Source organism: Dasypus novemcinctus, chromosome 21 (genome assembly GCF_030445035.2).
Source record: "Dasypus novemcinctus isolate mDasNov1 chromosome 21, mDasNov1.1.hap2, whole genome shotgun sequence".
NCBI lineage: Eukaryota > Metazoa > Chordata > Mammalia > Cingulata > Dasypodidae > Dasypus > Dasypus novemcinctus.
In genome coordinates this window covers 5,473,001-5,496,733 of record NC_080693.1, presented here as the reverse complement: position 1 = coordinate 5,496,733, position 23,733 = coordinate 5,473,001, and the positions used below count along the sequence as shown (strand labels likewise).

The 23,733-nt window shown below is 36.7% G+C and overlaps 1 protein-coding gene and 1 pseudogene across 1 annotated transcript; both read right to left on the bottom strand.

Annotated features, from left to right (window-relative positions):
* Positions 1–19,880: 19,880 nt before the first annotated feature.
* LOC131274893 (olfactory receptor 14C36-like) lies at positions 19,881–20,819 on the bottom strand. Its single transcript, XM_058283270.1, has one exon. The coding sequence runs from the start codon at positions 20,817–20,819 to the stop codon at positions 19,881–19,883; it is 939 nt and encodes a 312-aa protein (XP_058139253.1).
* A 1,548-nt stretch (positions 20,820–22,367) lies between these two features.
* LOC131274929 (destrin pseudogene) lies at positions 22,368–23,061 on the bottom strand (annotated as a pseudogene).
* Between the last annotated feature and the right edge of the window lie 672 nt (positions 23,062–23,733).

The following is a 23,733-nucleotide window of genomic DNA, read 5'->3' as shown; positions in this document are numbered from 1 at the left end:
TTGATTGCTCTCTGAACCAATAACACCTATATTCATGTTTCACATGAAGTTTTACTATCTCAAACAGTCCCATGTATAGATTTTAGCTTTCTCTTAGTAATATATCTGACCTTAAAGTTTTCCTTTGAACCACTGTCATGCCCATATAATAGCTCTGCTAGTTGTAAACACCATGATATGCTTTCACCATTTGTATTCATTTCCAAAGATTAACAAACAAATTTTTTACCAATCCTGCACAGATTAACCCTCAGCTTTCTGTTTTCTACCTTCACTTTATTTTCTGGTAAACTACATTCTAAGTATTAACTCCATGAATTGACACAATATATTTAGTTCATAGTAGTGCAATAATAAAGTTTTTGTCCTTTTGTGTCTGGCTTGCCTCATTCAACATAATATCCTCCAAGTTCATCCATGTTGTCATATGCTTCACAACTTCATTCTTCTTACTGCTGCATAATATTCCATCATGTATATACACCACAATTTTTTTATCCTTTTCTCAGTTGATAGACACCTGGGTTTTTTCCAACTTTTGGAAATTGTGAGTAATGGCACTATGAACATCAGTTAGTAGATGTCTGTTCTTGGTTCTGCACTCAGTGCTTCTGGATATATACCTAGTAATGGTATTGCCAGGACCCATGGCAAATCTATATTCAACTCCCATAGGGGGAAGCAGACTTGGCCCAGTGGATTGGGCATCCATCTACCACATGGGAGGTCCATGGTTCAAACCCCGGGCCTCCTTGATCCATGTGGAGCTGTGCGCGCAAGGAGTGCTGTGCCACACAGGGGTGTCCCCCGCGTAGGGGAGCCTCATGCGCAAGGAGTGCACCCCGCAAGGAGAGCCGCCCAGCGTGAAAGAAAGTTCAGCCTGCCCAGGAATGGCGCCGCACACACGGAGTGGTGATGCAGCAAGATGACGCAACAAAAGAAAGATTCCTGTGCCGCTGACAACAAAAGTGGACAAAGAAGAACACGCAGCAAATGGACACAGAGAACAGACACCTGGGGATGGGGGGTGGGAAGCAGGGGAAGGGGAGAGAAATAAATTTTAAAAATCTTAAAAAAAAAAAACTTCCATAGGAGCTGCCAATAGCCCTCCACAGTGGCTGTACCATTCTACATTCCCACCAATAGTGAATAAGTGTTCCTATCTCTCTACATCCTCCCCAACATTTACAGTTTTCCTACTTTTTAATAGCAGTCAAATAGGTGTGAAATGATATCTCATTGTAGTTTTGATTCGCATTTCCCTAGTCACTAGTGAATGTTGAACATTTTTTCATGTATTTCTTCACCATTTGCATTTCTTCTTTGAACAACTGTCTTTTCAAGTCTAGCCCATTTGATTAAATCAGATGGTTTATCTTTTTATTATTGAGTTGTGTGATCTCCTTATTTATCATGGATATCAAACCATTATCAGAAATATGATTGCCAAATACTTTCTGGTTCTTAGTTTTATATTTATGTCATTTATTTTGAGTTAATTCTTGTATAAGGTGTGAGATAGGGGTCCTCTTTCTTTCTTTTGGTTATGGATATCCAGGTCTCCCAGCACCATTTGTTGAACAGACTTTTCTTGCCCATGTGGGAAGACTTGATCTTCTCATCAAAAATCACTTGACCTTAGATGGGAAGGTCTATTTCTGAGTTTTCAAGTTTGTTCCATTGGTCACTGTATTTGTATTTATGCCAGTAACCATGCTGTTTATACCATATAGCTAAGTAATATGCTTTAAAGTCCAGAAGTGAGAGTCCACGAACTTCGTTTTTCTATTTTAAGATATTTTTGGCTATTTGAGGTCCCTTACCTTCCAAATAAATTTGACAATTGGTTTTTCCATTTCTGCAAAAAAAAAAATAGGCTGTTTTGATTAATTGCTGGAATTGTGTTGAATCTCAATCAGTTTGGGTAGAATTGACATTTTAATGTCAATATTTAGCCTTCCAATCCATGAACAAAAAATGTTCATCCATTTATTCAAGTCTCCAGTTCCTTTTAGCATTTTTTGGTAGTGTTCTGAATACAGGTCTTTTATATCCTTGTTTAAATTATTCCTAAATATTTTATTGTTTTAGTTGATATTACAAATGGAATTTTTTCCTGATTTCCTCCTCAGATTGCACATCAGAAGTGTATAGAAATGCTATTGATTTATCTGTGTTAATCTTGTATTCTGCCACTTTGATGAACTCCACTATTTGTTCTTGCGCCTTTGTTGTGGAGTTTTCAGGAGATTCCAGGGGTTGATTTGATTCCACTGATTCAAATCACCAGTGAAAAGTGAAAGTTTTATCTTTCCTATTTGGGTGTCTTTTAGTTCGTTATCTAGCCTAATTGCTCTAGCTAGACCTATAGCATAATATTGAACAACAATATTGAGAGTGGACATCCTTGTCCTGTTTCTGAACTCAGAGGGAAAATTTTAGATTTTTACCTTTGAGTACAATGCTAGCTGCAGGTTTTTCATATATGCCCTTTACTATATTGAGAAAATGTCCTTCTATTCCTATATTTTGGTGAGTTTTTGTCAAGAAAGGGTGCTATATTTTGTTAAGTGCTTTTTCTGTATCAATTGAGAGGATCAGGTGATTTTTCTTCATCGACTTATCAATGTGAATTTTTGCAGTAATTCATTTTCTTGTGTTGAACTACCCTTGGACACCTGGGATAAACGCACATTATCATTGTGTAATTCTTTTTATGTGCTTTTGGATTCTGTTTGCAAGTATTTTTTAAGGACTTTTGCATCTATATTTGTTAGAGATATAGTTCTGTAATTTTCTTCTTTTTTTTCTTTTTTTGTAGTATCCTTATCTGGTTTTGGTATTAGGGTGGTGTTGGCTTCATAAAATGAGGTTTGTAGCATTCTTTTCTGTTCAATGTTTTGGAAGAGCTTGAGCAAGATTGGTATGAGTTCGTCTTTGAATGACTGGCAGAATTCACCTGTGAAGCCATCTGGTCTTGGACTTTTCATCTTTGGAAGGTTTTTGATGACTGTTTCAATCTCTTTACTTGTGAATTGTTTCTTGAGGTGTTCTATTTCTTCTAAGGTCAATGTAAGTGGGTTGTGTGTTTCTAGCTATTTGTCCATTGTCTCTACATTGTCTAATTTTTTGGCATACAGTCATTCATAGTATCCCTTTATGATCTCTCTTATTTTCATGAGTTCAGTGGTAATATTTCCCTCTAATTTCTGATTTTATTTATTTGCATCTTCTCTCTTTTTTTTCTTTCTAAGTTTAGCTAAGGTTTGTAGATTTTGTTGATATTCTCAAAGAACCAACTTTTGGTTTTGTTGATTCTCTCGATTTTGTTTTTTATTTTTTGTTCTCAATTTCATTTACTTCTGCTCTGATCTTTACAAATTTTTCCTTTGGGATTACTTTGATGTTCTTTTTTATTTCCTCCAGGTGTGCATTTCAATCTTGAATTTTAGCTCTTTCTTCTTTTTTTTTTATTTTTTTATTTTTTAAAAGATTTATTTATTTATTTAATTTTCCCCCCTCCCCTGGTTGTCTGTTCTTGGTGTCTATTTGCTGCGTCTTGTTTCTTTGTCCGCTTCTGTTGTCGTCAGCGGCACGGGAAGTGTGGGCGGCGCCATTCCTGGGCAGGCTGCTCTTTCTTTTCACGCTGGGCGGCTTTCCTCACGGGCGCACTCCTTGCGCGTGGGGCTCCCCCACGCGGGGGACACCCTTGCGTGGCACGGCACTCCTTGCGTGCATCAGCGCTGCGCATGGCCAGCTCCACACGGGTCAAGGAGGCTGGGGTTTGAACCGCAGACCTCCCATATGGTAGACGGACGCCCTAACCACTGGGCCAAAGTCCGTTTCCCTCTTTCTTCTTTTTAATGTAAGCATCGAGAGCTATAAATTCCCTTCTCAGCATTGCCTTTGCAGTGTCCCATATATTTTTTTGTTTTTTTTTTAAAGGATTGCTGATTCTTTTTCTTATCCCCTCTTGCAGCTTTTTTTTTGTTTGCTGTCTACTCTCTGTGTACATTCACTGAGTGTTCTTCTGTGTCTGTATTTATTTTTATTTTATCCCCCCCTTGCAGCTTGCTTGCTGTCTGTTCTCTGTGTCCATTTGCTGCTCACTCTTCTGTTTTTGCTTGTCTCCCTTTTTGTTGCATCACCTTGCTGAGTCGGCTTTCTGCAGCACTTGTAGGCTGGTGGCACTCTGCATTGCCTGGACCGGTGGCTCTCTGCAGTGTGCAGGCAAGCCTGCCTTCACAAGGAGAATAAATACGCAGAAGATGCTTCTTTGAATCATTGATAAAATTGACAAATCTTTCACTAGGCTGACAAAGAAAAAAAAAAGAGGGAACAAATAACTAAAATAAGAAATGAATGGTAGGGGGGGGCAGTGCTGACTCCAGAGAAATAAAAAATGTTCTTGAAATGATTCTATGAGAACTTGTATGCCAAAAAATTAGAGAACCTAGATGAAATGGACAATTTGTCTGAACACCAAATTACCTTCACTGACTTAAGAAGAAATAGATCTCAACATAACCATAATGGTTAAATAGATTGAATCAGTATTAAACCCACCCCTCCTGCCCCCAAAAAAGCTCCAGACAAGGGGCTTTGTGTTAAGTTCATCCCTAATCCATCACAACCTTGTCTTAGCTTGATTACATCTGCAAAGACCTTATTTCCAAACAAAGTCACACCTTATATATGCTGGGTTTAAGATGTTATATTTTTTGAGGGCCTACAAATCAATCCATAGCACTCCTTTATTCTACACATTTTCTCTTTTAATTAAGATGCATAAAAATAAAGCCCTTATAAGGCATTGCACTTCTCTTTTTAGGGGAGAATGAATACAGCATGAAGCAAATTGCCAAAGTTATTATTAAGGGGTAATTCCTCCCCACTGAAACAGAAAATGCAGGATCAATGCCCCATGCCCACACTCCCATCAGGTGGCTGCTCCTCTCTATTACTGCTGCTCTTCTGACTGTCCTTCTAAGAGAATGCCCTAACCTTGTCAATTTAAGCCAGAGAAAACTCAAGTGGAACAGATTGTTCCACTTAGATTAGCTTCAATGCCTCAGTGCATGAAAAGGTGAAAGTTCACTCAGTATTGCATTGAATTCCTTAAAATTGCCCAGCAGCATAAACCAGATGAACCATAATATATTTCTATGAGATCACATGCCTTGAAAAAGTTCCACTGAAACTCATAGAAGAGATGTGATTCATTGTCAGTTTTCCTTATCAATTACTCAGAAGGGGAATTAAGAACAAGGGTAGACTCCTCCTTCAGGTAATCATCAAAGAAATCTAATGTGTGTCATGGTTGATGTAACGGATTTTTTTGTGCTTTTGAATTTGTTGGATGCTCTCAGTTTCTACTGCCTGCGAGGCTTCTTGTGTGGAATAGCAACAATTCTTTCAGGAATTCTCAAATACATGTACTGCTAAATAACTCATTAACCACAACAATTTCCAGTCACGCAAACCACCACAGCATTGTCTCCTACACACCAAATGAAGAACACGTAACTGACTATGAAAAAGGGAAATTTATATGCTCCATACATAATAAAGTTACCAAAGATTGTGCCTAAAGGAAGGAAAGTAAATTGAGAAATTCTTCTACATTATTGCTTTACCATGATGATGTGTTTCTAGGTGTCGTGAACTGTTCTTCTCATAAAAGATATTAATCCATTCAGTTTAGGTTTATTTTCTTGGCGTTCAGGTGATACCTTGTCAAACTACGATTTCTGCTTCAACTTGAAATTACTACAGTTGGTCTCTGAACATTTTAAACGGAATCAAAACTGCCTGGTTTTCTGTAAACTGTCACACCTTTCCACTTGCAATCTCTAGAGAGGTTCCCATCAGGCTTTCCTTAGCAGGTGCTTCTCAATTCCCTCCTGCAAACTTCTAAACATGGGCAAGGTAATAAAGTTGATAATTTGCAATATTGACTCTTCACTTTAGATATGTTGACCTAATCAATATATCTAATTATTGAGTTTTCACCTCTACCTTTTCTCATGTCTTTGAGAAATTTTAGACTTATCTGCCCTTACAACTTTTATATATATTTACCATGTTCATGGAGATCTCATTTTGTATTTTGCATCATCCCATCTGTCCTTTAAGGTCCCAAACTTTCCTTTAAAATATAATATCTACTTGATTATCTTAATAGCTCTGTCTTCCTTTCCTTTTTTATTCTGATAGAAAAGTCAAAGCATAAAATATAAAATGAACCCTAACTTAAACCATGGGATGGTATTTAATAATAATTATAAAAATGTGCCTTTTTCAATTGTAGCAAATGAACCACACTAATGTAAAGAGGTAATAATAGGATCATATATGGGAATCATTTTATGCATTTTTCTGTAAACCCTTCTGATTTTCTGTAAACCCTTCTCCAATTAAAAAAAAAAATAAAGCACAGTTTCAAACCACTATATGTGTTCCTTGGTTTCATCAGTAAATTGAATTCTAAGGAACATGGATTTCCTAGCACATGCCTTCTTAACTGTTGGTTTATAACTATGGGTTTTCAATAACTTTATTAATATACTTGATATTTTGTTTTAAAAAGGTGATACATTGTCTGTATGGAAGTCAATAATTAATTTTATAAATGACCTAAATAAAATTTACCCTCACTTTGTGAGTAAAGACAGCCCAGAGTAACTTTAAACTACGCAGCAAAAGATATTCTTTGGTATTTTTCCCCTATACTCTCCCCATTTTCCCCAACCCCATCTCTTGGTGACCTTTAATTAACTTTCTGTTTCTGAGATTTTGCTGCTATTTCTAGACATCTAAGTGTAATCACACATTATTTGTCTTAAAGGTGTGTCACTTATTTTACTAGAATAATGTTTTCAAATTACTTCCATGTTGCAACATGTCTCAGAATTTCGTTGTTTCTTGTGGCAGAATAATAGTCTGTTCTGTTTATGTACCACATTTTATTTTGAAATCATTTGTCAGTGGACATTTCAGTTGTTTCTATCAGAAAACACGAGAGAGCCAGGAGTCATAGATAAAAATAAAAATTCAAACCAATACTAGCCTATCAGGATTTCTTCCTTACCCATAACTAAAATTCTTCCTGAACTTGTTTTACAGCAGGGGGCTCTTAACTAGGTGTCCATGGAAAGACTTCAGGAGTTCCGTGAGTTTGAATTGAAATTAAAAAAATAAAAAACATTATTCTTGTGGGAACATATTGGTGCAGGTGTGACATATTTATTAAATAATTTACATTATAGTGTGGAGCTAGTATAATTTTTATTTTCATGTCCCATGTTTTGAGTGCAGTGGTTAACTGCCTACAAAAAGTTGGTGATTGTGGTGGAGACAGTTTTTGACATGGTGGGAAACTCAATTTTCTAAATGTTTGCCAAAAATAACTGTTTGAACAGATGTTGAACCATGTTAGGTTATCAGCTATTAAAATTAATAGAAAGTTGTAAATGTAATTTTGAATAATCCTAAAATTTAATTTAAAGATATGTCAATTTTGAGTGTCTTAAAACTATGTGCTGCTACATTCTGGGGAGGGGTCCATGGTTTTTCCTGACTGGCAGAGGGGTCTGTGGAACAAAAGTAGTTAAGAACCCCTGTTTTACAGGCTGTCAAACTCAGCTGGAGATGGGAGACTGGAAGTGTGTGTTTTGCATTTGCCTCTTAGGTAATTTCCAAACACCTTTATGGAAAAAAACATACTCCAGGGAGTGTTTGCCCTTCCAGTCATCATCCCATATGAGGCAAGAGGAGCACATCCACACACAATTCAATATGAAGCAAAGCCAGACTGGTACACAAACCCACCACTGAAAAATACATGTTCCTTGAATGCCCTGAAAATTTGTCATTCAAATAACTCCAACAAACAATGACTAATACATTAATCCCCATTCCATACCTAACTGGAAGCCTGATAAACAGTGAAGATTATTCCAGCCACTTAATTCTGAATTTAAATGCTGCCCATTTTTTTGTTCTCCTGTGCTGGAAAGGATAACTCATAATAATTAAGGATTCATAGACTTTTTTTTTCCAGGGTATATAGTTTCTTGTTTTTTTTTAATAGATTGCCTAAATCCAATGTGATGATGCAAAATACCAGAAATATGTTGGCTTTTATATAAGGTATTTATTTGGGATAAAAGCCCACAGTTATCAAGCCATAAAGCACAGGTTACTTCCCTCACCGAAGCCTGTGGCCGCATGTTGGAGCAAGATGGCTGCCTAAGTCTGCAAGGGTTCAGGCTTCTTGGATTCCTCTCTTCCCAAGCCTCATTTTTCTCTGGGCTCAGCGCCTCTGCTCTCTCACAAGGCCAGCTGTAGAGCATCAGCCAAATGGGTCATCCCTCTTCCTGGGGCCTCTGCTGTGTCCAATTGAGCCTTCTCTCCTTCCTCACCTATGTGCTTCTCTATGTGTTTACTTCCCAGGATCCAGGATCAAAACTCCAAACCTCCCTTCTCTGTGGTGCGGTTACTCCATGAGTCCCCACCCACCAGGTGGCCTGGGACCCAAAGTCCTACTGACATGGTGCAACCAAAGCCCCAATCATTATTTAATCAAGTAAAAGTGAAATATCTGAATCCAATATGATCTAATACACCCAGAGGAACAAATCATTTTACAAATATAATCCAATATCTATTTTTGGAATTCATAAACAATATCAAACTGCTACAATTACTTATGAAATTCCTGTCATTTTTACACAAATGAGTAAGCAGACTATTCAACAACAGACCAGAAGTGTTAGTCCAGTGATAATTCCTGCATGGGGTGATATGGAGAGATTCCTTTATTTTTAAAAAAAATTTTTTATTTTCTAATGTTGAAGAGAAGCTATTGGAGAATTATTGAACAAAAGAAGAATATGATCATATTGGCATGCTTTCAAATTGAGGTGTATTTTACCTATATCCTAGTGCACATGTTTTCAAATGTGGTTTGAAATATTTCCTTCTTTCTTGTCTTTTGCATTAATTAAAAAAAATTTTTAGGCGGCTCTGGGGAATGAACCCAAGACCTTGTACGTGTGAAGCAGACACTCAACCAGAGCTACACCAGTTCCTCTAACTGAAAATTTTTTAATGTCTCATTTTTTCCACAACTGGCTTTTTATCTATACCTATTTATTTCATTTTAAATGCTTGTTCTGTTTTACAACATGCTTACCTAACATCACTGTCTACCCTAAAGTAATATTGTGACATCTTATATTTAATGTAAAAATATTGCATTATATTTTCATTCGAAGTCATTTTGATATTGTCATGCATTTTTACTTTTCTTGCTATAAATCAAACACTATATTAACTTTTCCTTAAGTTAAATGTTTTAAAAGAATGAAAAAGCAAATTGAAAAATCCTTAGTGATTTTCCAAATAATTACCATTTCATTATATTCATATTTTAATAGATCTGACTGCATTTTGTGTCATTTCCGTTCTATCTGAAGAGCTTCAACATTCCTTGTACTGAAGGTGAGCTAGACACAGATTTTCTTAGTTTTTTAAAGTCTAAGCAAAATTTTTAAAATCACCTCTGGTATTAAGGAAAATTGTGCTCCATAAATTATTCTAGGTTAAAAGTTTCTTTCTGAGGTACTTTAAACATTTCTATCCCTTGTTTTCTTTTTTTAAATACATTTTTTTGTGTTTTTAAAGATACTTAGATCACATAAAAATCATATTAAAAAATATAAAGGATTCCCCTATGCCCTACTCCCACACCTCCCACTTTTCTCCACATTAACAATTTCTTTCATTAGTTTGTTCGTTCATTGCAATTTTCAAAAAGATTTATTTATTTATTTATTTCTCTCCCTCCCTCCCTCTCCCCTCCCCCTCTTAATTGATGTTAAGTTAAAATATATAAGAATCTGGTGATTTTGTAAGTGTGAAATTGTTGATTTTTGCATTATATTTAAAAGCAACTATTGTTTTCCTCAATATTTTTGTTAGTCTTTTTTCTCTTAATATTTCCTCAGTGTCTTCAACCATATTATACATCTTTAAGTTATATTTTGCCTTATTTTATGTATTTTCCAATGTTTGTAGTCCACACTAATCCATGAAAAATCCATGTATATGGCAAAGTATATATATCTTTATTTTTCATCTAGCCATGGTGCTTACATTAATTCATGTTTATGTGGGTAATTGATTGTGCTTTTCATTTTGGCAAATTCAGAGATGTATATTTTGCCTCTCAAATTTGTAACCTTTGATACTGCTTTAATAGAGCTTTCATACTTATAGGAATTATTTCACAAAGAGAATATTTATAGTAGAGTTGAAGTATAAATTAGGATGCCATTTTCTCAGCCTGAGTGCCATACTTCTGAACCAAAGTAACGTTTTAACATATGCTCTTTTTAATGATTGTTTCCAACAATCAAGTGAAAATAGAAGTATTGGTAGACAATGGAGTCAGGTGTATGAATATCTTAGGAAGATCCTCTGAAGCACCTCCCATTATTAACATGTAGCATGAAAAAATTAACAGAAAGCTGTAATAATCCTACACAGAAAATACTATTAAAGATTAAGACACCTTTGTTAAGAGGGCTTGTATTGTTCTACAAATAAAGTTTCCCCCAAACAACAGATGCCTTTCTGTGTATGAACAAGTGGAAGAGTCTAGGAAAGTGTTATAAACAACATGGACAAATGGCTGTTTGGAGAAAGGATGATTGCAGCAGTTTCAAATATTTCTCATTTTATTCTGTATATGTTTTCTGTGTCCTTCAACTTTATCCTCTGCTTTTTCTTATCATATTTGTCAAGATATCATGCCCATACCATAGAATTCATCCATTTAAAATGTACTGTTTGACAGTGTTTATTTATCCACAGATTTCTGCAACCATCATTAGTATTCAAATTGAGAACTTCCTCCTCATTACAAAAAGAAACTCCATTTCTGTTAGCAGTCACTCCTACTGCCCCCAACTGAAACCACTTCACCTCCTTAACTACCAGTAATCTAATTTCTATCCCTTGCCTACTCAGGATATTTCAAGAAAATTGAATGTTGCATTAATTTGAGACTTTTCTTTTACTACACATAATGTTTTCAAGATTCAACATGTAATATATTTTAGGATTTTGTTGCTTTTTATTGCCATTGTGTAGATGTTTCAAATTATATTCACCATTCATAAGTCAGTAGACATATGAGTATTGCTAATTTTTATTTATTATGAAAATTACTTTGAATATTCCTGCATCTTTTACTGGGTGGACTTGTATCTTTATTGCCTTTGGTATGTACCTAGACATGAATTCCTGGATCATATCAGAACAGTTAACACAAAACTATTTTAAAAAGTTGCTCTGTCATGTTATCACTACCATCTGTGAGTGAAGATCTAATTTCTGAACATGCTCACTGCCACTTGATATTCTTTTTTATTAAAGCCACCACAGTAGATGCGAAGTGATTCCTTCTTGTGCATTTGATTTGCTTTTCTCTAATGACTAATGATGCTGAGAATTTTTGATGTTCTTGTTGGTAATTTATTCTTTTAATATTCCATTTTCAATTGTTTGCCCAATTTAATTTGGATTATTAACATTTTATCAGGAATTGTGGGAAGATGTCAGTTGGTTAGATAGGCAGAGCTCAACTCTGTCAAAAAACAATGGAGAAAGAACCAAAAGCTAGCTGAGGGCCCTGCCTTGGGGATCAGCAGACAAGAAGAGTGCTGAACAACTCCCAGAGGGCGAGGGAAAGAGGGAGGAATGAAGAACCTAAAACAACAAATATAAGTTACCAAACCCCTGAAGCAGCCCAGAAGGGCTTCCCTCCCCCAACCCCAATATATTAAGCTGGGGTAAAACCCCTGGCTCATGAGAAGGGAACAGGCATCTTCCTCACTGTCAGCTGTGACAAAGGAAAAAGGAAGGTGAAATCAGGGTGGGTGGGGGGTTACTTCAGTGAATTCAGCCAGTAAAGCCCACTTTGAATCTCAGCTCTGGCCAGACCAGACACAGGAAAACAGAGAGACAGCTCTGTTGTAGACCAGTAAGCACCATCTGCTGGCCATTCTGGAAATTGCATGGACAAAAACTACTGTTGGTGCTCCCTGTACTCTGCCATGGAAGAAAATTTGCACCCCATTAGTGCAGAGCTGAAGCTCTTTTAAAAAGCTCAACAGGAATGAAGGCTAACAAACTCATTTTATGAAGCTGATATCACTCCAATACCAAAACCAGATAAAGATACTATGAAAACAGAAAATCACAGGCCAATATCCTTAATGAATATAGAAGCAAAAGTCCTCAACAAAATACTTGCAAATTGAATCACAAAGCACATTAAAAGAATTATACACCAGGTTTGACTTTGTTATCGCAGGTATACAAGGGTGGGTCAAAATAAGAAAATCAATAAGTATAATTAACCACATTGTTAAATTGAAGGAGAAAAATCAAATGATGCCCTCATTTCTGCCCCAAGAAAAGACATTTGACAAAATAAAGCATCCTTTCTTGATAAAAACATTCCAAAATATAGGAGTAGAAGGAAGCTTTCTCAATAATGTAAAGGGTATACATGAGAAAACTACAGCTAGAATTATAATCAATGGTCAAAGACTGAAAGCATTCCTGCTGAGATCAGGAACAAGAAAATGCTGCCCACATTTATCACTGTTCTTCAATATTGTGCAGGAAGTTCTAGCTAGAGCAATTAGGTTAGATAAAGAAATAAAAGTCACCCAAAAAGGAAAGGAAGAAGAAAAATTTGCAGTACTTGCTGATGATATATGATCCTCTATCTAGAAAGCCCTGAGATGTACACAACAAAGCTGCTAGAACTAGTAGACATGTTCTGCAAAGTAATGGGATACAAGATTAATATCCACTATTCAATACAATATCATACAATACCGGTATGCAATCTGAGGAGGAAATCAGAAAAAAAATCCATTTATAATAGCAACTTAAAAAATCAAATTTTGGGAAAAAAATTAACCAAAGACATAAAGGAACATTAGAAAACTGCAAACTATTGCTAAAAGAAACCAAAGAAGATTTAAATAAATGGAAGGACATTCTGTGTTCATGGATTGGAAGTCTGAATATAATTAAGATGTCACTTCTACCCACTGAATTACAGATTCAACACAATCCTAATAAAAATCCCAACAGCCTTTTTTGCAGAAATGTAAAACCAATTACCAAATTTATTTGAAAGACTGAGGGGCCCTGAATAGGCAAAAGTTCTTAAAAAAGAAGAGTGAAGTTGGAGGACTCTCACTTCCTGACTTTAAAGCAGATTACTTAACTACAGTGGTTTAAAAAAAAAATCATAGTACTAGCATAAAGACAGACATATTAACCAAAGCAAGATAATCAAGAACTCTGAAACAGACCCTCACATCTACAGCCAAGTGATTTTTGACAAGGCTCTCAAGCCCTCCCAGAGGAGCCAGAACAGTCTATTCAACAGATGGTGCTGATAGAAACAGATAGCCATATCCATCAAGAAAGAGGAACCCCATCTCATACCTTATACAAAAATTAACTAAAAATGGATCAAGGACCTAAATCTAAAGCAACAATCATAAAACTCCTAGAACAAAATGTAGACAAGCCTCTTTAAATCTTATAGTAAGCAGTAGTTTCTTAAAATTTACACACAAATCATGAGCAACAAAAGATAAAAGAGATAAATGGGACTTTTCAAAATTAAAGTTTTTTTTTTTTTACCTCAAAGGACTCTGCCAAGAGGGGTAAAGGTAGCTGACTCAATGGGAGAAAACATTTGCCAATCTCATATTCCATAAGTGTTTAAAATCCATGATATATAAAGAGAGCATACAACTCAACAGTAAAAAGACAAATTACCTGGTTAAAAAATGGGCAAAATACTTGAAAAGATGGTTGTCCAAGGAGGAAATACAAATGGTGAAGAAACACATGAAAAAATATTCTACTGTCACTTGTGATTAGGAAAATGCAAATCAAAACTACAATGAGATATCATTTCCACCCATTGCTACTGGCCACTGTTAAAAAGTAAGGAAGTGTGAATGTTAGAGAGGATGTGGAGAGATAGGAATGCTTATTCACTGTTGTGGGAAGGTAGAAGCATACAACTACTGTGGAGCACTGTTTGACATTCCTAAGCAAGTTGAATATAGATTTACCATGTGATGCAGATATACCATTGCTAGGCATATAACCAGAAGAACTGAGAATAGTGACACAAATAGACATCTGCACACCAATGTTCATAGCAGTGTTATTTACTATAGTCAGAAGTTGGAAATAATCCTAATTTCCATCAATTGATGAATGGATAAGCAAGTTGTGGTATATACACGTAATGGAATATTATACACCAGTAAGAAGAAATGAAATCGTGAAGCATATGACAACATGTATTAACCTAGGGGACGTTTGTTGAGTGAAGCAAGCCAGACACAAAAGGACAAATACTGTATGAGGGTGCTATTATGAACTAAATGTATAATGTAAGCTCATGGAATTAATAATTAGAATGTAGGTCAACAGAAAATAGAAGGTGAGTAGCAGATGGAAAGCTGGGGCTTATTCTGTGCAGAATTGGTTCAAAGATTGTAAATATTTGGAAATGAATGGAAATGTTGAGAGCACATCATGCTGCTTGAACTAGCAGAACTGTTCTATGGGTATGATAGTGGTTGAAAGTGAAAGTCTAAGTACAGATATATTACTAGAAGGCAAGCTAAAAAATCTAATTTGGTACTATATAACATAGTGAAACCTCATACCTAAGGCTGTTTTTACAAGATACAAATACAAATAAACTAGGGATGGATAAGAAACAGAATAGCAGTGTATTTGTCAGCCAAAGGGGTGCTGATGGTGTTGGCTTTTTTTTAAACTAAAAAAAAAAAGGATTTATTTATTTATTTATTTATTTATTTATTTATTTATTTATTTATTTATTTATTTCTCTCCCCTTCCTCCCCCCACCCCAGTTGTCTGTTCTCTGTCTATTTGCTGCATCATCTTTGTCCGCTTCTGTTGTTGTGAGTGGCATGGGAATCTGTGTTTCTTTTTGTTGCATCATCTTGTTGTGTCAGCTCTCCATGTGTGAGGCACCATTCCTGGCAGGCTGCAGCACCACTCCTGGGCAGTCTGCACTTTCTTTCGCCCTGGGTGGCTCTCCTTACGGGGTGTACTCCTTGCACGTGGGGCTCCCCTACACAGGGGACACCCCTGCATGGCAGGGCACTCCTTGTACAAATCAGCACTGCACATGGGCCAGTTCCACATGAGTCAAGGAGGCCCAGGGTTTGAACCGTGGACGTCCCATGTGGTAGGCGGATGCCGTAACCACTGGGCCAAGTCCACCGCCCCAGTGTTGGCTTTTATAAAGGGTTTTTATTTGGGGTAGAAGCTTACATTTACCAGGCCATAAAGCATAATTTACTTCCTCACCAAAGTCTGATGCTAAGTATTGGAGCAAGATGGCTGCCAATGTCTGCCATGGTTCAGGCTTCCTAGGTTCCTCTCTTCCAGGGGCTTGTTTCTCTCTGGGTTCAGTTCATCTGCTCTCTCCACAAGGCCAGCTGAAGATTATCAGGTGAACGGCTCATCTCTCTTGCCAGGGCCTCCCCCATACCTGAATATCTTGTGTTTACTTCCTGGACTCCAGCTCAAAACCTCCAACATCCCTTCTCTGACAAGTAGTTTTTCTGTGAGTCCCTGTCCACCAAGGGGGTGGGGACTCAATGTCCTACTGATGAGACCCAATCAAAGCCTGAATCATTTATCTAGTCAAGTACAAGTGAAACCTCTGAATCTAATATAATCTGATATGCCCAGAGGAAAAACCAGTTCACACACATAATCCAATATCTAATTTTGGAATTCATAAATAATACCAAATTCCTACAAGCAACTAAGTTTAAAAAAAATCACTGAGTTGTGAGAGATTTTGATATATCTGTAAATTCCATACCTGTGTATTTCAGATTGAACTGTATTCTAGATAGGACTTGCAATACGTTCTACCATTTGATAAGGTGTTTTGTCACATTCCTAGTAATGTCCTTTGAAATGAAAGTTTTATTTTTGTTGGACTGTAAAATTTCTAATCTTGTTTTTGTTTCTTCAGCTTATGTTGTTATATCTAAAAATCTCATGCTTAATATATGGTCATGAGGTATTGCTTACAATTTTTTCTAGGATTGTTAGAGTTGTATCCCTTATATATATGGATATAATACATTTTCAGTTGATTTTTCTGTATGATGTGATAACAAAGACCAAATTGTTTTGCTTGCCTTTAGATAGCCAGGTGTTCCAGCTCTGTTTGTTGAAAGACTATTATTTTACCAACTGATTTGCCTTGGGCCCATTGTGGATAATAATTGTGCATAAATGTATATGATTATTTCTGAATTATCAATTCCCTTTAATGCTAAAATAAGTGGAACTTTATTCTCAATTTCATTATTTTAACTTAATTTTATTTGCCATTTATACGTTTTTAAGTATTACAGTTAAGACATTAACTGCATATAAAATGTGTGCTACCATAACCAGTATATATTACCAACATTTTTCATCATTCTAAATAGACCTCTGTCCCCATTAAGCAATAAATCCCATCATCACCCCTCCTGCCACCCTTTGGTAACCTCAAATCTACTTTCTATCTCTATGAACAATTTTATTTTACATATTTCATATAAATGGAATAATTCTATAATTGTGATTTTTGTCTCAATTATTTTGCTTAGCATAATGTTTTCAAGATCCCTTCCTATTGACCATTTATCAAATTTCATTCCTTTTTACTGAGGAATAATATTCTATTTTATGTCTACAGCATGTTTTGTTTATCTAATTTTCTGTTGAGGGACATGAGTTATTTTTAACTCTTGGCTATTGCAAATAATGCTTCTATAAAATTTGATAATAAATACAACTATATGATTCCTGTTTTCAAATTTTGGGGTTTTTATCTAGAAGTGGAAGTGTCAACTCATAAGGTAATTCTTTGTTTAGCTTGTTAAGAAAATGCTGAAGTATTTTCCTCAGTACTTAACACCATTTTTGCATTACAACCAACAATGTACAAGTATTCCAATTTCTCAATATCCTCATCAAAACTTGTTGTTTCGAATTTTTTAATAATAGTCATCTCCATTGGTGTAAAGGGGAATCTCACTGTGATTCTGATTTGCAGTTCTTAAATGGCTAATTATATTGAACATATTCTCCTGTGTTTATTGACCATTGTTATATGTTCTTTGGAGAAAAGTTTGCTAAAGTCCTTTGCCCATATTTTAATCTCATGCTTTGTCCTATTGTTGAATTGTAGGAATTTTTTAAAATTTTAATAAAAAAGTTGTGAGATTACAAAACAATCATGCATAATATGCAGAACTGCCATACACACCCCTTCACCTCCACTCTGCATTGTTGTAGAAATTTTGTTACAGATTATGAAAGAACATCATCTAAATATTACTTCTAACTATGGTCCAGAGCTTACTTTTGGATAATATTTTTTCCATAAACTTCCCTATTTTTAGCACCATGTATTAGTATTATACATTTGTTATAGTTCAGGAAAGAATGCTCATTGTGTACTGGTAACCACAGTCTATCACTGACTACACGATTCACTGCGTTATATAGTTCCGTGCCTTGTATAATCCATCAAAAATGTTTGCTCAGTGGCTCTCTTTTCATCACAGACTTGTGCTATCTTTCTTTCAGACAATGTTTCATAAAAAGATATATATATATATATATATGGTGTTTCTCTTATTAACTTTCTTATTGAACATTTCTGATTAACTTCATTGGTTCTTGTGAATTTCTGTTTCCATTCATTATCATTTTTTAATTACAGCTTTGTAGCTTTGTTCCTACCTCCTGATATTGTCACAACATATATTTTAATTCTATATGTTGTGAACTAATTTTCTACTTCACTAGGATTAATGGCGCTACAAATTGCATCAACAATTAGTTGTTTTGCCCATAAGTTTAATAAGAATTAGTAAATGACCATTTCATTTACAGGCAAGTAGGTGTGTAAATAGAATGCTGTTGGCAGGAGTACAAATTTGTCAGCACATTGGTAAAGCTAATTGTTGGTAGTTACAAATATGTAAAATCTACTTTATCAATTTCTATCAAATAATTTATTATAGAAACATTTTCATACGTGGACAAAAATGAAGCTACAATAATAGCATTCAAAACATTCTTGAAACTTAAGAAAAAAGGTCTTCTTGAGAACTATCTACTGGTTACTCTATTTCATATAAAAGTTACATTGAAAGAAAGAAGAGATTGAACTCCAAGCAGACTTGATTTGCATGCACTTGCCAATTCTCACATGATTCAATCTCATTGATAATATTTTTGATTAATGATGCATATTAAAAGCCTTACACTGAAGCCCAATATACATCAAACACAGAAAACAGATGTGAAATGTATTTGCAAGGCAATGTAAGTGTCTCTGAGATCACCCACTATCATGTTTTTATTCCTTTGGTTGTCACACAGCTCACACAGTTCTTCAGTGACTGATTCCATTTCAAAACATCACATGGTTTTCTTTACCTGACTACCCACATTATCTATTAGGTCCTTTTCTGATTTCCCATCAACAGTGGTATAACCTGGATTAGGTTAGAATTAAGATTGATTTTTTAAAAGTTTTTTGAAAAAGGTCAAAGATAAACAGGAAGGCACAACGACTGGGAGGTAAAGATCTACTCTTCTTAAAGTCCTTTTAAAGAAAGTCCTTTAGAATTTATTATACATTGCTCCTTGATACAACTGGCAAAAAAAAAAGTACAAACCAGGAAATTTTAAGTTATGTCCATAAACAGGGAGCTGCTTGCTTCCTGGCATAATTTTATGCCCTGATCAAGTTCCCTATTTTATCACTCGGCACTTGGGTAGAGAAACAAATATAAACAGAATCCAAATATCAAGCCAGCTGTTGTCATTAGTAATACTCCCCTCTGCTTCAGTGTTTCCACACTTGTCTCCTACTGTCACCTGTATCTGAGAGACAAAGCATTGTCACTGCTGCAGTATTTACTGCCTGCAGAACCCAGATGCAGATGCAGAACCCAGATCTTGGCATTGTGCATGATTGTTTTGTAAGGTCACTTCTCTAATAAAAATATGTATATATTGTTTTTAAAAGCAAAAACCTGACTTCCTCTTGTCTTCCTCCTGCACACCATCATATACCTTCAAGATTCACAAAATATTAGGCCACTATGAAATTTTGCTCTTCTCCTACATACTGTTAATTCTGCTGGAAAAACAACAACAATAATCAGTCCAAGGCCCAATGCTATGGAGATTTTAAAATGAAATTAAAACAGGAGGGCATTAAGGGACACACAGCTATTAGTGTTCTTTGGATCAAGACACTCTCCAATATGCAGTACATTCGAGTAAACTCTCCAGAAGAGGATGCCATAGCAGGTCTCCCCTCTTCTCTGAAACATTGGTTTCTTAAAATCAGCTTGTTTTTGTACACAGCCAAAGAGTGTTACATTGTCTAAACAGCACTGCCAATTTTAAAACACATACCACAGGTAGGAAACTTCCTGAAAGGTGCCCCACCTCTTTGGGGCCACTTGGGAGTGAACCTGGAAACCGCAATCTGCTGTGCTTGGTCAGTGCCTAGATCTTTTGCAAAGTCAATATAAAGTAAGTGCAGGAGCTAATCAAGACCAAAATACAGTTGCAAGTAAGTCGCTCTTTGTGATCAAGGAGAGCACTAATGAATCACAGGTAAACAGGAATTCCCTAAAACACTAGTCCAAAATTTGATATTTTTTCATGATTGAAAATTTCATCTTCAAACAAGTATGCTATCTTTTCCCTAAACAAAGCTTTCTCCTCATGACTCTCTTTACAGCCTCCTTTATCTGTTTGTTTCTAAGACTATAGATTATAGGATTCAAGAAAGGAGGGACTATAGAATAGAACACAGAGGTGATCATGTCCTGAACTGTGGGTGAGCTGGAGGTTGGCTTCACATTCACAGCAGCACCTGAGCTGAGAAAGATGCTCACCACGAGGATGTGAGGGACACAGGTGGAAAAGGCCTTTCCACGCTCACCCCTGGTTGGAAACTTGAGCACAGTAGAAAATATGTGAATATAAGACATGATGATGAAGACAAAGCAGCCACCAGCAATCACCACTGCAGAGATGAAAATTAAAATTTCATTGTTTAAGGTCTCAGAGCAGGAAAGCTTGAGAAGAGAGGGAACGTCACAGAAGAACTGATGCACCACGTTGGACCGACAGAAGGGCAGTTGGAATGTGTTGCCAGTGTGGAATCCAGAGTGGACCAGACCACTGAGTACAGAGGCCAGAGTCATCTGCACACAGACCTGAGGGTTCATGATCACAGGGTAGTGGAGGGGCCGGCAGATGGCCACATAGCGGTCACGGGCCATGATGGTGAGGAACAGCAGCTCTACTGTAGCAAATGCAAGCACGAGGAAGATCTGAGCTGCACATCCAGCCATGGAGATTGTCCTGTCGTCAAGCAGGAAAATGGCACATGCTTTGGGGACCGTGACAGAAATGTAGCACATGTCTAAGACAGACAGATTCCTAATGAAGAAATACATGGGGGTGTGAAGTTTCCAATTGAAGGTGATTATTATGACAATGAGAAGATTCCCCATCAGAGTTGCCAAGTACATCAGTAGGAATAGCATGGCATGTAAGGCCCTGAGCTCCCACACATCAGAAAACCTTGTAAGCAGGAATTCAGTCACTGTGCTAGAGTTGGGCATCTTAGGAACATTTCCCTTGGCCATGAAGAGTCTGACAAATAAACCCTAAGAAACATGCAGGAGCCACATGTAGAAGGAATTAATCTAAGTTCATATATTGCCTCACATTAAAACTTTTATTTTCTCTATTTCATTTTGGTTAATAGGATATAACAATGTTTCCTCTTGCTCCTTTTGGCTTCCCTGCTTTTCGTCCTTGTTTCCAGAATAGGAGTATGAGTAAAATATAATATTTAAGAATTGTGCCTATGTTTACATATATTTCTATCACTTTCTAGTTATAAAATGGATCCACTTGAAGTTAAAGGTTTGCCTGGAAGATTGAAAGATTTAATACAGGTAATTTCTATGCATTGCTCTGTCATTAGTTGTGTTCCAGGAATGTTAATATTTACGATAATATAATGACCTTGTAGAATCTGAGTAGAGATCAAAGGGTACTATTTATTCAGGGCTTATCAAAATATTATAATCAATTATAATCCATTCCATGACCACTAAACTGCTTCCATTAAATACCATCATACATTTCTCATGCTTCTCCATGTACTCCTTGAATGTATGTAGGTACTTAGTGTTCTTTGTTCAAAATAATCACTTGTTACTTTCTTTTTTTTTTTTTTAAATTAAAAATGCTTCCTTTTTTACATAAAGCCAGTACTGCTACTTCTAAGTTCAACTGTTTGTGCATCTCTATATTGTTCAGTGTTAGCCTGTGATGTTCCAGACAATCACCTCAAAGTGCCATCAGGTAGGTGCTTGTGTGAGCGTGAAATGTCACACTTGCTTCCCATTTCACACACAGTCAACAAGCTGCTCTAGGAAATTTAGACGTTTTCCCAGGTGCCAAAGTAAACACTTGCTTAATGTTACCCCCCACCCCAAGGGACTGTACCAGAAGCAGCAAAGTTTTGAAGGAGGCACAATTCATGCTCTCATGGGTGTCCCTGTCTGCCTAGTTAACCACGCCTGTCACGATGGAGCCCTAACTTGCATCATAAGCCAACCAGCTGTTGCAGGTATTGCATTTTCCTGAGGACACACCATGATTTCCAAGATGCAAGGTCACACTATCCGGCAGCTTCCCAGCTAGCACCTGGGGAGTTCGGGCACAGGGGGCTGCTTCCTGGATTCCCACTGTGTGCTCAAAATGGTGCTCTGCAAGATCAGCGTTTACTATGAGTGGAGGCAATTTTGAGGCAGTTGCCATTACACATTTGGTAGAATTAAAGGCTGTCTGACTTAATCTTACCGCAGTTAGTGTATTAGTACTACTAAATCTGGTGAGGAGAATTATTTTCCATTAGTTAAGCTCAAGAAAGGATAAAAAATTTGGGTCAAAATTATAACCAGATTATGATCAAATTTTCCAAGCAAAATACACAAAGGAACTGCTATGGTTCAAGAGAGAATAATGCTCTTCATACGGCCTTGTACTGTTTTGTGAACTGCATCATGAAAAATCCTAAACTTAACAATAATCTTCACAAGCCAACTCATTGAAATGGGAATTTGGCCAATAAGAATTTAATTTCACACCAATGAAACTTCAGATTTTAGATTTATTTAGGGCCATTTGCACATGTTTATAGAATATTTAGTTTGCTCTAGAAGATGACAAGACAGCTCTCCCCAGTGAGACCCTGGCCTAAGTATATTTGCTTTACTTATATAGCAAGAAGATAACATTAAACATGGAAGCTTTTGATTTGTGGCACTGAATGACGATCTACACTGGGCATCCTTCAAAAGCTACAATTAAGGATCCACCTAGCTTCTCAGCAATACAAGCCCGATTGAGGTCTTCTGGCCCATTTGCTTGACATTCGTGTTTTATGCCTTGAAATTTCTTTTTGATTGCATCCTTGGAGCTCGCATAGATCATTTTACTTTTCAGAGGTGCTAGTTCTGGTGCCCACAAAAAAAACATCAACTCCTCCTTTCTGGATTCCTTGGTTTCAAAGCTTGCATCATACAAAGCATAGCGACAATCTTTTTCAGGAAGCATTCCCACAGAATGCTTGAAGGGATCGGTTGTGGTCACCCCTACATCTCCAACTAAGATCTCTTTGCCTTCTTCTACAATGATGCACTTTTTGTCTGCACTGAGACAAAAGATGACAGCCTTCTTCCTTTTCTCGATTTCTTCTGGTGTAGAGCACTTCCGAACTTTCATGTCATAAAAAATGCGACGCACTTCATCGGCCACTTGCACTCCCGAGGCCATCTTCGCCGCGCGGTCGCACGGAAGCGGGGACTGGAGCGGATGGGCGCCGAGTCTGCGGAGCGTCGTCCTCACGGAAGCGGGGCCGAGCGAGCCTGTTACTTTCGATAGGTGATATTACCTGTAAGGAAAATTATTTATGAATAATATCAGAGTCACTAAATTTAGTATTTTTATCTTGTTTTGTGTCACATACTATTACCTTTTCCTATAAAGCCTGAACATATTTCAGAACTTGAAATAGCTGATACAGAAAGACACTGCTTGATGTGTAGGTCATTAAGGGATGTTACACTCACACCTGAGTCCTTCGTAAACTTTCTTTTCACAATCACCCTTAGTGAAACCCTTGCTTAACCCTCAAGTGCTGAATGTTTCCTTCAGCTTTGAGTCATATTTTAACTCATGCCATTGAAATGGGAATGGCTTTCCTTGCTGCCTTGAACCCGCAGAATGTGCCTTTCAGACTTGCTTACCCAGCCTCTCTAACCCTCAGGGCTAATGACTTCACCTTCCTGCTCTGTGACCCTTTTTCTCCTGACAAATGTAACTACTTCTAGAGAAGCTCTGCTCGCTGTAAGAAGGCAGCACACCTGCCACTTTCAGACTGACCTCCTGAGCTCAAGAATAAAAGCTTTCTGTCTCTGCTCCTCTTTATTTCAGAATTCTTCAAAAAACTACTTCAATAAG

What these genes read in the sequence shown, in the direction of transcription:
- LOC131274893 (XM_058283270.1), bottom strand. Translation starts at nt 20,819, where the DNA reads ATGCCCAACTCTAGCACAGTGACTGAATTCCTGCTTACAAGGTTTTCT.